The following is a 14,138-nucleotide window of genomic DNA, read 5'->3' as shown; positions in this document are numbered from 1 at the left end:
GTCAAGGTAAAAGACAAAAAATCTGATGATAATATAAATGAATACTGAAATAAGTATTAAGCCTGACGAATTTCATAAAAAACCACGGTTCAACAACAGCACAATTGGTTCTATCATCACTCACTTTCGTTAATTATATGGAAAATAAAAGAAACCAATTCTATTATTTACATTTATTATATAAAAAAAGCAGATTATATCTAAATTTTGTGTGTCTTATAAGCTTTGTACATAGTCAATGGCAATTTCCAGTCTTTCTTTTGTAATTTCACATCAAATATGTTGAAATTTACTTTCTCCAGGTTCTCCAAAAACTTGATATGAGGTACCTAAAACAACAAGTAAGTACACAGCAAACAGAAAACATTCATTAAAACATACAGCTGATAACAAGGCGGGAAAAGCATCTCCAGGAACTTGATTCAAGATTGAACGAGCAGTCAATAGCTGGTCATAGGCTGCTGTAGCAACATCATAAACAGCATCTTCCATACCATCAATTTCTCCACGGAACACATTTTCTTGAATGATATCGTACTAGATCAAGATGAGTTTTAGAAAAACCTCTACCTGCAATTTCATACCTTTGCTGTAATCTCGGCAGGTAAGACTAGTCTCTTTTGGCTGACATGAAAAGGCAATGATCTTAAGAAAGTTGTAATACCAATCATTTTACCAATATGACTAATAGCGTGATCCGCATTGACATCCTTGACACCCAATGATTCAAGTTGAAGGTATAATAGACTGGATTGTGTGTTTTCAGAATAATTTTCCATATCCTTTATTGTCATGAATTGGTGATCGTCTAAATTACTACTCTATTATCAACTCAGTATTCGAGTTCTTTTAATGGTCCATCAAGACTTACTCTTTCAGATATAATGCGCTTCATCCACATGGCTGATAACTTTGACGTCTTCAATGCTTCTGCAATAGCTAAAGCAATAGGCTGCTCGGGAGGATTTCCCTTTTTTAAATCGAAGAGTCAATAAAAAAACATCTTGACAATCTTTACTTACAGCATAAATCTTATTAATTGTATCTTTCCAAAACTCCATTCTCATTTTACCAATTTCTGGCTTCGAAACATTTTCACGAATAGAAGCTAGTTCAACGTTAAAAGCCCTTATAGCATATTGAGTGTCTCTTAGGTGAGCTGGAAAGAAAGGTGTTGAGAGATAGCCTTCGTAGTCTCTTTTTCTATTGAAGCGTTAGAAGTACGGCTTTTTTTTTGCGTAGTATTTTACCTAACCAAGTCTTTACAGTATCCAACAGCATTTTTGACACGCTCGGGCGAGACAGTAGAATGGTATCTTTTGGCTGCTTGGGTGATAAGTCGAGATCGAGAGTGGAGCAACAGAGTCATTGATTAGTTTAAGGAAAGTGTAATAAATATATACTCGACTTCCCCAGGGGTTTTTATTACATGTAAAAAGCCACTGATCTCTTATTGGAGGTCCGTTTCGCAGTGAAGAAAAAAGACCAATGTCAGTTATACGATGGACTTCATTTTTATTTTTGCATGAATATTTGTTTTTTTTTATTTAGCTTTAAGATTGATTATGTTTAGCGTACAGGCTTTAGAGTAGTAAAAAGAAGAAAAAAATAAACGAATGGAGAACAGTTTGGGCATAAGGTTTGAATAATAGCAGACAGGGTAATAGAAAAAAAATATACAAATACTTGAAGTTTAGATAAATACAACTTGAAAGACTAGAAGCACATGAACTTGCTCTTCTTGTTCATGAGCTCGTCCATACGATTCTCAAGAATACGTCGTGCTTTTTCAGCTTTCTCCTTCAGTTGTTTTTGTTGTTCTAACTTTTCTTCAAGTTCTTTACGCTCGGTTAATGATTCGTCAGTAAGCGTTCTCTGTTGCGATTGTATTTGAGTCACTTGAGTACGCAAGTTTTGGATTTCAAGGTTGTAAGCTTGTTTTTCTCGGCTCAATTGATCCAATTGTCTCTTGACTTCACATACGGATGATTCTGATTTTATAAGCTGAGCTTCCAATTTGCTGATGACTTCTTGATGTGAACGAACATCATTTTCAGCAAATTGAGCCTTGCGTTGTAAAGAACGAATCAATCTGTCGTATTTTTCGGCAGTGAAACCGCTGGCAGAGTTTGTAGTCATGATTTCACTAAAAGTAGTTGAAGCATTGGAGTCTTGACGTTGAAGAGAGGATTGACTAGGACTTCCAACAGACATAGGACGCATTGGGGGAGATCCAGATTCGCTTTCATGAGCAGACAAACCGCCAATAGAGCATGGCGATGAAGGAGGAGGAGGTAAAGGTGTAGGAATAGGAGGAAGAGGATTAGAAGGTGGTGCTGAAGGAGGAGGAAGAGCTCCCAAGTTACTAAGAGGTCTACTGTTTCGTATCGAAGCACGAGGATTTACAGTTGCATCAGATTTAGCAGAAAGAGTAGATAGTCGTTTGACTTCATCAGCTGTAGCACTACCATTGCTTTCTAGCAACATGGCAGAGACTGATCGGTAAGAACCAGACTTTGACGTTCTTGAAATGCTGGAATTTGAGATATCACGCTGTAGCATATACTGAATAGTACTTCCAGTGCTCTGGTTAGCTGATGGATGAGCAGGAGGTGGTGAAGAAACTCGTGGCGTCTGAGGTGGAGATGTGAAATGGATTGATTCTCTATTATGACCAATGAGGTTATTGTTACTTTTGGAAATGATTTGTTCCATTTCTTTTTCAAGACGATCGTTGGCAGCAGTTAGCTTCATCAATTCAAGCTCCAGATTCTTGGTTTCGAGAGTCAATTGACCACGCTGCAAAATCAGTTGAGATTCGAGATCATCATTATGTTTGAGTAATTGAGCATTGTCTTCTTGTAACTGCATGATTTTATCGAGCATTTCTTGCTGACCAAAAGATTCACAGCTTACTTGCTTGAGATCGAGTACTTTCTCGACGTCCTCTTCATTTTTTTTACCGTCTTGAAAAAGACTTGATCTTGAATGATAAGGTGAGTAAGTGATACTCAATGTTGATGAAGATTTTTCTTTTATCATTTGCTTCTTGATTTGGTCAAGAGACTCTTCAAGTGTCTCAACCATAGTTTTGTATTGATTGTTTTCTTTATGAGACAGGTAAAGTTCTTCTTTGATCTTTTCTACTTGATGTTTCCAGATTTTGTCATCTTTTTTCTTTGCTTCTTGCAAGATAGATAACTTTGTTTCTAATTCAACAATCATCCCCGTGGAATCTTTAGCAGAAGCAAGAGCTCGCTCATGTTGGATTTGATGTTGAAGTTCACTGACAATTTGTGTGAGTTCTTCATTTTGGATTAATTGTTGCTGCATTTGTCGTTGAAGATGAGAAAGCACCTCTTCCTTTTCTTTTTTGTTTCTTTGTTCTACGTCAAGCTCATGCTCAAGCACTTGTACTTTGGTTTCAAGTTCTTGTAAATGATGAGAGCCCAAGTCAGTATGGGGATGATCTTGCTTTAATTGTTCAACTAAAGTGCTTTGTTCGTTTAATGAGCGACGTGCTTCATTGAGTTGAACAGTTAGAGATTTGACCTTTTCGTCGTCTTGTGACACACGTTCAGAGGCTTGCTTTAAAAAGTCAGAAAGTTCTTCTTTTTCGGCAGAGAGTAAATCAACTTTACGTCGTTTTTCTTCAATCTCTTGTTCATTAGCTTTGTATTGATGCTTAATGTCTTTTAAAGCTTCCATTGCCTTTTCAGACTTCACCTCTTGAGCTCTCAAGGTATTCTCCATAACTTGCATTACTCTTTCGAGATTTTTCTTCTCCGTGCCAATAGTACAAACATCTCTCAAAACATTTTTTAACTGCTTTTTCATGTGGGCAACAATTTCTGCCTTGGAGGTATTCTCAGCTTCTAAGAGTCTGATAGTTTGATCTCGCTCATCTAATTGTGTATGAGCAGAGTTCAGAAGACGACTCATTTCTTCTAGCTTGGTTTCAAGGCCTTGAATAATGACATCTTGTTTTTCCTCTATCATTTGTAGAGCACCAAGGTCTGACTTGAGCTTTTCTATTTCTTCGTGTCTTAGTTTTTGAGCATTCTTTTCTTGTTCCTTCATTTTATGCTCGAGTGTTTGCTTGATGAGAGTCAATTCATCAATTTTGCCTTGACTACATCTTCTTTCTTGAAATATCTCTACTTGATGTGTCTCTTTTAACTTCCTTATAGCTTCTTCAAGACGATTGGTCTCTTCCAAATGATTTTGACGTAGATTCGAAAGCTCCGTCTTGAGTTGCTCAATTTCACCCAGCTTGGAATTCAATACCTGCACTTGAGCATCTTTTTGGGAGAGTAAGTTTGAAAGCTCTGCTATTTTTGAAAGTTTCTCGGATTGTGCAGCCTGTTCTAAACGTATACGCTCTCTGAAAGAGTCTAACTCCTTTTCCAATTCTTGGCATTTTGTTTGGCATGAAGCAAGTTCCTTTTCGAGTAAGTTCTTTTCTTCATTGGAGTTGTTTTGAGATTTTTCTGTAGACTTGGCTGTCAAGGCAGCTATTTTCTCTGATAACCTTTCACGTTCTGCTTCGGATGTTGACAACTGGGATTCTAAATCCGTAATGTATTTTTCAGTCTGAGTGTCCATTTCTTTGAACTTGATAATTTTTTCTCGTAATTCAGATAAAATTTGTTGATCTTTATGGCCATCGCGAACTGATTTTTCAAGCTGAGCCTCGAGTTGTAAACAGTATGCTTCTGAAGAATGTTCACGCTCTAAAGCAGCAGATAAACGGGCCTTAAGTTCATTGAGAACCTGTATTTCGTTGATTTGCATGCTTTCATACTCTGCAATCTTGGTTTGTTGCTCAGTCAGTGCTTGGTCAGAATGGTTCAATGCGGCTCTTGCCATGGCTAACTGAGATTCTAAACCAGAAATTGATTTTTCGTATTCTTCAATGACAGGCTCGACCAAATGCTGAAATTCATTATTAGTCTGAGGTTTGTTTTCACCTCCACTTTGTTGCAACAATTCATTTTCTACATGTAAATTACGTTCACGGGTCACAATGAGCTCGTTTTGAAGCTCTTCAATTTGTCGGCGCAAGTCTGATACCAAAACAGCTGCATCATTGCTTTGATGGCCATCACTACATAGCTCTGTTGATATTGAACTATCAGGCATAGTATTGTGAGTAGTTGCAGAGGTTGAAGGATAAGTGGAAAGATGAATATCACTACCAGATGTTGAAGAGGAAGAAAGTGACATGAGTTCATGGCTTGCTCGATTAAATCGATCTGATTTAGGTGAAGGAGTGCTATGTTGACTAGATTTGAGTGATTTTATCTCTGCCTTTAATTTTGTGATGATGTGTCGAAGATGATCTACGTTATCATTTGTCATCCACTCTTTAGTTTCGTTTTTCTCGGTCTTATTGCGAATGTTACGAGCACGATAAGCATATTTGATTGTATTACTTGTTTCTGTTAAATTGATTTCAGCAGGACTAACACAAGCAATCATCATAGTAGTAGAATTGCCTCCAAGTGAGTCTTGAAGCAAGCGCGTCAATTTTGAATCGCGGTAAGGGACATGTGTAGATCGCTTATGATGGGGGTCTGAAAGTGCTGAAATAACATTTCCAAGAGCTAAGAGACCAGCATTGATATTGATGCCTTCTTTTCGACGGTCGCCTTGAGCAGCAGTTCTTTTAAGTCTTTCTGAACCAGCCAGATCAACGAAATGAAATTTTGAATGCGTTACCATCCATTCACCTGATTCTTCTTCTGGACCAGTACCACGTTTTTCCATTTGTCCAATCATGGCTTTTACGTTTAGAGTGCTTGGTCGACGGTTGATGGTTCGTGTAGCGGCTGGTGCTTTCTGAGTGGGAACCCACTTCTCTTGTTTGAGTGTGACAGAGAAAATAGCATGTGATCGAGAAGATTTGGCATTCATGTCTGTTGAACCGGTAGCACGGTTTTCTGTGCCAATTTGAAGGTGTCTACAAATGTTAGTTTAGTATGCAATAACTATTTATATGCTGCATTGCATCATTACCTAAGTACATCTTCGGTATTCTCAACAGGAACCTCCCTAAGACCAGTCCAGATAATATGACCTTTTGTATCTTCTCTGATCGTGACAGGAGTTCTTTCCTGAGGTTGAGCAGGATTTAGTAAATCAACGAGTTCTTCATTATAAATCTCGATAAACGAGACATGCACGGTATATCTGGTTGATTTGTCATCTTGAGAAAGAGTTTTTATCGATGTATTTGAGCCACGACGAGGAGACATTGATACTGGTCTTAAATTTAAAGTAGAAGTCCTTTTAGGTATTCTTAAGCCAGAACTAGGAGCTGTTGATGTAACCAAAGATGGTGTGCGTTTAATTTCTGTAGTACTACTTGTTGATTTGCTCATCGACTCATGTTTAATGTCGTTTAAACGTTTGAACAAGGCTGACATCGCACGAGGTATGATACCTATTCATCAATCTAAGTATTGCTTGTTCATTTTTTCTTTTATTCTACCTTCTTGTTCTGAGTTTGATCCTATTCGACTATCTATTGCTGTTCCCATTGTATAAGTCTTTCCAGAGGATGTTTGACCCTAAATCAAGAATAAGTATCATGCTTAGCTAAAATGAATTTAAAATCTCACATAAGCCAAAATGGTAACATTGTAACCTAATTTCAAACAAATAAGATGATCTTTGTTTATTCAACGCAAGCACTTACCGTCAATAAACCTGTCAACAAGTTTCGAGCCAACAGCCGAAAATACCTGTTCTTGAGTGCTTGAGGCGTCAAAAACATGATCAAACTGAAAAGACTTTTGATGGGGGACAATGACTACTGAATTCTCGTACGTTTTTATCACATCTGAATCAGTTGAATTAGAAAATCGTGGTTGTGCTCTATCTTGCTGGGTCAGTGGTCGCACTCGTAAAGCTATTGATACATGAGTTTTGTTGCTAGAGAGCAGTATCTTTGAAACTTACCCACTTGTACTGCAGTAGTTTGTGTATGATTGGTGGTAGTAGATGAATTACTGCTAGTTGGTGGTAAAATGGTCATTATAAAGTATCATAAACGTTTATCCTATATAATAAAGAATGTAGAAAAAAAATATTAGGAGACAAAAAGAAGAAGAAAATCGAGATAGTATTTTCAATGCTAGTTGTAACTTACAGTTTGCTGTATTTGTGTATAGGGGTTGATGGAATACAAGGGGTTGTGATCAGTAATACTGTATGCGAAATATTAGTAGTTATGTATTAATAAAAAAGGAGGTATTCAGTACTTGTTTTCTGCAGCTACTGTCAAAATAAATGATTAAACAATGATAATCAGTAGGTATGTAAACGATAGTAAGATACAAAGGAATGTAAAAATGTATGTGTGAAAATTTAATACATGAACTGTTTTAAAGAAGGATAGAAAAGAAATGTAAATGAATCAATACAAAATTAAATCTATATGTATATGTGTACATATCATGATTATTTTTGTAACTTGTTACACGCTCTTGTATGAAGAGAATTCGCAAAAGAAGATAGACCATTCTTTATATATAGCTTGCTCGCCGCCAACAAACTATGGTGTAACCTTTAATTTCATCTAGAAAAAAGTATGAGCTTAATTGTTTCTCAGCCCTGAAATGAAATGTAGAAAATTTTGGTATATTTGTTAGCATGAAAAGAATAATTTCAATAGACTAAAGGTGATATCATTGATTTGAGCAATAATATGAATCAAAGAGAAGGCTCATGAAGAGTAAATGGTACTAATGATGCTTTGTGTAATTATTAATAAGGTTTTTGCAACAACTATCACGTTTTCAAATAACTTACTGGTTCAAGCAAAAGAAAAAGGGTAAAATAATAAGAATTCTAAAAAATGACACGTCTTTTATGCCTTAGAGAATAACATATGTTCTAAAACAAATTAAGACTGTACACTGTTTCATGTTCTTGTCCTACTCTCTCATTTATTAATGAGATTCTACAGACAATGAATGATGGAATTGTCAAACAAAGAATTATGATGTTCGAAATGCAAAACAAGGAACAAGGGCGTTTTTTTTTCGGGGGGGGGGGAAACAACATGCATAGAGACATACATATAGTTTCATTTGAAAGCGACATAAGCTTAAAAGGAAGCCGGGGTACCGAGGATTTATGATTTTCTTCAACTTGTTTTTCTTAGTATACTGGTCCAATTAAAAAATACAATAGTAATTCTTACAGGTCCAGACATTTTTATTTTTATTATTCTTTTCACTCGGAGATAGGATTTTACAGCTTTGACTTGCCTTTTCTTCGGTTTTGTTCTCCCGAGGTAGATAGTGTCATTGCTTTGATTAACGAATGTTTGTTACATGACTTAAACGAAAAACAGTTTGAAAAAAAAGATAATCTTGCTTTACCATTTTTGAAAAATGATATACGTGACTTTTTTTTGTTGAAAGGAGGAGAGAGAACTCCGTTCAATACATTTAAGAAAACAATGTACTCATTGTTACAAACGCAATGAAATGATAGAAACATTTAATGCATGAATCCCTTTTGCTTGTTACTTACGGAACACTTCTAGTAAAAAACTGTCTAGATTTACGCATTTATGCATTTTAGAGTAGAAAAAGCATTCTATTCCCGAAATGCTGTCATCACTGTCAAGATCTCAGTTACAGTTATACTCAAACTGTGCCTAGAAGGCTCTCTTGCTTCTTACACGGAAAAAGATGAAAATTTAATTAGAAATTTTCAAGAAGAGCAAGCTTGAATATGCCAATATATTTCGTGAGTACAAAGTTGCTGCCTTTGGAAATCTCGAATCAACACTAGACGGTTTGCACCGTCTTACTTTGTTCGCAAAGAGTAGCACGGATAAGAAGAATGACTCGATCATGCTGACGATACAAGATGCTGGTGACAAGGTTAACTTTTACTTGAGCTTAAGATTAATTGACTGTACTATGATTTGTACTTACCTCAGCAATGCCATTATTACTAGGAGTAGTTGATCAAGCCATGGTATACCTCGCCTAATTGGATAAATCAGCATTGATATATGCCATTTATAAAAATTGTTGGATATCATCACTTACCTTGCCGTATATTTTTAAAACCGCTCATATCAAAAAGATCAAACATGCTCAGAAAGCTAGCTTGGACATAAACTCATCTTAAATGCAAGTGTCTTAACATGGACGCTTAGTTGGACTGATATTTTCTTAAAAAGCATTAAGAGTACAGATCTCAACGTACTCCTTTTTCTTAGCAAAATCCAAGTAGATTTGAATTTTTTGATATTTAACTTTTTGACTAGTGCATAGATGTTTGCATTTCAGCTAAAAGTCTAAATTCGTTCAATTGTTTATTCAAATCGCGAGAAAGCTATGCATACTTATGCATGCGAAATTCGCCTCCTTTAGTTTCATGTCTTCATGAGCTGCATTGATGGGTAAGCAGTAAAAGGATCGTGGATAAATGGCTCAATCAAAGTTATGATTACATTACTTTTATCTTTTTCTACTTGTGTCTTTATCTAGAAGATATAATCTTGAAAGGAAATAAAAATCCCGGCATTTACAAACCACTTGTCCTTTTTTTTTTTTTAGAGGTCAACACATGTATTTTTATTTTGTTTTCATTCGGAGATGATATGGAATTTTTACAATTTTTTGAGCAACTTCTTCCAAGTTTTGACTTTTCCTTTCTTTTTCTCGGTTGTCTTTTTTGGCTCTTCCGTAGTAGATGGTGTCATTGCTTTGATTGACTAATGTTTGTAACATGATTAGAATGAGAAACAATCAACAAATAATTTGTCTTACCAATTTTGATAAATTTTTGTGATTAAATAACTTGAAGAGCGATGTCTTTGACTTCTTTTTCTCTGAAGAACATGAGGGAGTGGGAGTTATATTTTCGGAAATTGTGCTTGCATCCGAGTCTTCTTGGGAGCTAGTGTCCTTCATCTGTTTGTTGGGAACTTGATTTGTGTCACAAATTGAACCTGCAGTTAAGAGTGTTTCATCTTCTGTTGCTGTAGTCGCTACTGTTGCACATTCATAAGGATCATCATGAATTTTGCTTTCCAGGCTTATTTGGGAAGAAGCAACAATTTCTGATGAAACAGTCTTTGGCTCCTGGCTACCATCATCCTGTGTAGAAGACTGATTATCATCTTCATTCATTTTTTCCAAGTCCAATGTAGTATTTTCAGTGATCACATCTCTGGTTACTGTTACAACCTGAGGCGCTACCTCAATCTCACCTATTACTTCGGTTTCTTCCGATATCTCATTAATAGGAGTATCCGTTTTATTGTTTTTGGCCTGAGAGGTAATCAGTGGTTTCTTGAAAGAGGCACTTGGCTTGAGCGGTACGATTTTATGAGACTTTTTAGAATTGTACTTGCTGCCATTGGGAGCATTTTTCTGTAATTTCTTTTCTTCGCGACGTTGAATTTTGGTATGTGAGCGTTCTAATTGACGTCTCATGCTTCTGTTGGGACCAAATGGTTGAGTTTGATAGATTGAAACTTGTGACATATTTGTATTGTAAGATATTTTCAAAGAAAAGAAAAGAGGGAAAGAAAGAAAATATGTGAATCAACCTTATTTATATATGCATTTTAATGACAGATATAAACACTGTTCGGAAGCATTGAATCTAAATAAAAATATGATATAATGTTGATCCCGCTCTTTCTGCACGGCAATGCGTTCCTTTTTTCCCTTTGTATATATCTTCTTAGTGCACAAAACTTCAAGACACAGCAAATAGTTTCCAGCATAAAAATAACGCGATGATCTTACCCCTTAAAAAAAGTCCGAGAATTGTCTCCGCGAAAAAAAGAAGAGCATTTTTATTCACAAGCAAGTTTAGCGTCAAATGAAGTTAAAGCAATTGAGAAAGCCTGTAGTAAGCACATTGGGTATTTGTAATCCATTGTGAAAGAGTCCCTTTCAACACGTCCAAATTGCATAACAATGTAATCCACTAAACACAACAAGTAAATCCAAATGTGACGAATCTTACTCTCACTTACAATCATTGTCATGTACAATTTGAAAGTTTTTGACAGAAGCTTGTGTTACTCTACCATTAAAGTTAAGCACGAACGATTGTGTTTCTATCAAAATGTTAAATAGATCAACTTGTCATATCTACAGCTATAAACCAAACCTTCGTTCCACTGTGGACTCTTATTATGAAGTACTAGTAAATCACGGGCCCCACCTTCTTTGTACTTATTTAACAGCATTTCCGATTCCTTGACAGGTCTATATTCGGGCCGTTTTCCATCTCTGGTTAACGTGTGCATCAAAATGGTCATTTTTCGCGGTCCTTTAAAGCCAAGTATGTTTGGATCCTAGACAGCATGGATTGATAAATACAAAGAAAAAAAATAAACTTACATATAAAACAGCACACATCTCCTCTCTAATCAGCAAATCTTTTTTCTTTGTGCTTATTTCACGCTTAAGGGGGTTTCTTCCATGTGAGTAAGTGATAAATGTTGTACCTAGAAAGTTGGATCTAGACAAAAAGTACATATGGGTATCACAACAACAAGAAAAGTCGTACCTGACTTTGCCCAGCTCAACATATCCTTCAGGCACATTCATGCTCTCTCGATAAATACCGGTAATTGTATAATAACTTGTGTTGCTCTTTCTTTTTTTGCGTGCAGTCAAGACATGGTGAATATCTCCCGTTGCTAAATGTTCGATAAATAAATGATACTGAGGATAAAGTTTATCCAATCCGTCTCTACAACGATGAATACGACATGTAACACGGGTATTTAATGCAGCAGGTCTACATAATTAATAAATATTTCTCTGTTATTTCATTATACCTAAATGCAAGTTCCAAAAGCTCTTTTTCGCAGGTCAACGTTCTTTGTAGAATGAAGTCAGTTGGTTGAACAGGTCTTGTGATACGGACTGTTTGTGAGCTTGTATCAAGGTTAGTAGGTGCAATAGCCACTTCGTTGAGTTCTTCCTCATCTGAGTTGTCGTTGGTGAGAAGCTCAAAGTTTTCTGTTGAGAGTTGAGAGTATACGACTGGCGGTGTTTCTTGATCGTTCATTCTAGTACAAAAAAGCGAAAAGGAAGTAAAATAAAGAAAAAAAGCAAAAAAAAAATAATCGCGTAGACTATCCAAAGAAAATCTCGGCTTTTTTCACAGTTGCAAGTCTGACCTTCAAAAGCTAAGCTCTAATTCAATTAATGCAAATCACTACAGTTAAAGTTTATTGTTCACACCTTTTTCTCTAAATCATTTATAGTTGCGTGGAAGATGTTTGGTTTAAAGAGAGTGCAAGAAAAGCTAGACCTTTTATTTTGCAATATGGAAAAAAATTTTGTTCTACTAGTACAAATTTGGATCAAACCTACTCTAAGATGTTCCTGACTTTTCTTAATTTGCTTTATCTCCTTTGATCTTATTTTCTTCCCTTTTTTTTGAATTCGTTATTCCTTCAATCAGATGAAAAATAATACTTTTTAATTTGAGAAATATACATCTTTGTTTCCATAATAATCACATGGTTGCTATGACAAATGTCGTATGCGAATATCTGAAGTTCAGATGGCCAAAATGATTCATCATGCTAAAAAAGGCGGAGATCATACTCGAAAAAGATAGCGTGATACAGAACGTTAATTTGTACTAATTGCGATTCAATTGGATGACAGCAAACTAAAAAGAAAAATAAGCTTGAACATGCAAAAGCAGTAACAAAGTATAAAGAGCAATACAATGAACAGGGAATAAGCAAGTGATTGATATTAATGGGCTTTTGAGCTTACTTACACTATCCTTTTAGTAATCAGACATATCCAATGAAATAATTATCCTGATTGCTGATTTGCACGGGACAACTCGGAGTTCTTCCCTTTAAAATATAAAAATATAATTTCACTCCTTTCTTTGGATTTCTTTCATTTTTTTTTCCATTTTTTTTTTCTTCAAAAAACATAAATTCACTTACATTATGACTATACACTATGACCTTGTTCAATACCCAACATCTGACACAATAAAAATAGTGACCCATTTACTTGAGCGCATTACAAAGACAAACGATCGACTGCAACAAAAAACTTCACGGCACACCTCACGTTATGCTTGTTTCTACGCACGAGCCATACCAAGCATTGATATTCAATCGTATCTTGGACGCATACTAAAGTATTGTCCTTGCTCCAACGAATGCTTCCTTAGTCTTTTGGTTTATTTTGATCGCATGTCTCGCAACTCGTCTGGTTTAAGAATCGACTCCTATAATATCCACCGTCTTGTCATCACTGGTATTATGGTTGCAAGTAAATTCTTCTCAGACATCTTTTACACTAATGCAAGATATGCCAAGGTAAAAGAGAAAAGAAAATAGTTTCTTTTTTTAAACAAAAACTAAACACTTTCTCAAAAAGGTTGGTGGATTGCCTGTATCAGAACTGAATGCACTTGAATTACAATTTTTGAAATTGAATAATTTTAAATTAAACGTTCAAGTGGAAGAACTTCAGCAATACGGAGATCAATTACTATGGCACTGGATTCGAGAGAACCAGAAGTCAGCAATGTATCGTCCTGTTGTAGAATATAAAAACGAAGACTACAAGCCTGCAATTTCTTACAAGTCTGATAATGGCAACAATACACTCAACTCAAAAATACGCTCTTGCTCAAGCCATCTTTTGCTTGCTACTGAAAAACCCGTTTCAGAAAAGTATGATTCAATTACTCGCTGTTAATAATTCTCTTTTTGTATATATGATACCTTTTCTTTTTTGTCACTTTTTCTATTTTTGTATGGATATGGATATGTAGTAAATATACAAGCAAACCCCAATATATATACGCACTAATTACATATACACATATACATATATATACGTACATACATACATCTATATTTATCTCTTTTTTTTTTTGCAAACATTACATAAGTACAACTTTTTTTTCTTGATTATTATTATTATTTTATACGTTTATAAATATAAATCTTATGTAATTCTATTAAATAAAATTTGTTTTTTTTTCTCACCTATTTTTTCCTATTCTAAAGAAAAGAAACACGTCTAGTAAATCAAATTTCATAAAAACTATTATCGATTGTTTATATGTAAATATCTATGCAACTTAATGTGGCGTGCAGA

At 35.4% G+C, this 14,138-nt stretch overlaps 5 protein-coding genes across 5 annotated transcripts; 1 reads left to right on the top strand and 4 right to left on the bottom strand.

Annotated features, from left to right (window-relative positions):
• Positions 1-200: 200 nt before the first annotated feature.
• On the bottom strand, positions 201-1,067 carry B0P05DRAFT_469392 (Squalene/phytoene synthase; the record flags this gene model as incomplete). Its single annotated transcript, XM_051574492.1, has 5 exons — positions 201-329; positions 382-537; positions 585-821; positions 872-970; positions 1,023-1,067. The coding sequence occupies 5 exons, from the start codon at positions 1,065-1,067 to the stop codon at positions 201-203; spliced, it is 666 nt and encodes a 221-aa protein (XP_051435288.1).
• Positions 1,068-1,716: 649 nt separating this feature from the next.
• Positions 1,717-7,039, bottom strand: B0P05DRAFT_579141 (uncharacterized protein; the record flags this gene model as incomplete). Its single annotated transcript, XM_051581906.1, has 23 exons — positions 1,717-1,875; positions 1,900-2,336; positions 2,367-2,447; positions 2,469-2,892; positions 2,917-2,933; positions 2,964-3,048; positions 3,085-3,177; positions 3,220-3,258; positions 3,292-3,327; positions 3,358-3,363; positions 3,391-3,488; positions 3,519-3,611; positions 3,642-3,684; positions 3,727-3,783; positions 3,805-3,825; positions 3,847-3,905; positions 3,936-3,980; positions 4,011-5,962; positions 6,019-6,445; positions 6,494-6,572; positions 6,624-6,649; positions 6,701-6,913; positions 6,964-7,039. The coding sequence occupies 23 exons, from the start codon at positions 7,037-7,039 to the stop codon at positions 1,717-1,719; spliced, it is 4,566 nt and encodes a 1,521-aa protein (XP_051435287.1).
• Positions 7,040-9,586: 2,547 nt separating this feature from the next.
• B0P05DRAFT_540484 (uncharacterized protein) lies at positions 9,587-10,546 on the bottom strand. Its single transcript, XM_051578074.1, has 2 exons — positions 9,798-10,546; positions 9,587-9,742 (listed from the first exon to the last, which is right to left on the bottom strand). Exons 1-2 carry the CDS (start codon positions 10,515-10,517, stop codon positions 9,638-9,640), a joined length of 825 nt encoding a protein of 274 aa, XP_051435286.1. The 5' UTR covers positions 10,518-10,546; the 3' UTR covers positions 9,587-9,637.
• A 197-nt stretch (positions 10,547-10,743) lies between these two features.
• On the bottom strand, positions 10,744-12,291 carry B0P05DRAFT_540478 (Tub family-domain-containing protein). Its single transcript, XM_051578073.1, has 7 exons — positions 12,240-12,291; positions 11,831-12,191; positions 11,557-11,790; positions 11,388-11,508; positions 11,155-11,341; positions 11,018-11,101; positions 10,744-10,968 (listed from the first exon to the last, which is right to left on the bottom strand). Exons 2-7 carry the CDS (start codon positions 12,061-12,063, stop codon positions 10,835-10,837), a joined length of 993 nt encoding a protein of 330 aa, XP_051435285.1. The 5' UTR covers positions 12,064-12,191; positions 12,240-12,291; the 3' UTR covers positions 10,744-10,834.
• Positions 12,292-12,911: 620 nt separating this feature from the next.
• Positions 12,912-14,029, top strand: B0P05DRAFT_540476 (cyclin-domain-containing protein). The gene is made up of 2 exons (XM_051578072.1): positions 12,912-13,348; positions 13,410-14,029. Exons 1-2 carry the CDS (start codon positions 12,971-12,973, stop codon positions 13,731-13,733), a joined length of 702 nt encoding a protein of 233 aa, XP_051435284.1. The 5' UTR covers positions 12,912-12,970; the 3' UTR covers positions 13,734-14,029.
• Positions 14,030-14,138: the final 109 nt, after the last annotated feature.

Source organism: Gilbertella persicaria, assembly GCF_025201335.1.
Source record: "Gilbertella persicaria strain CBS 190.32 chromosome Unknown B0P05scaffold_18, whole genome shotgun sequence".
Taxonomy (NCBI): Eukaryota; Fungi; Mucoromycota; class Mucoromycetes; order Mucorales; family Choanephoraceae; genus Gilbertella; species Gilbertella persicaria.
Note: the sequence above shows the minus strand (reverse complement) of the source record. Positions and strands in the feature narration are given on the sequence as shown.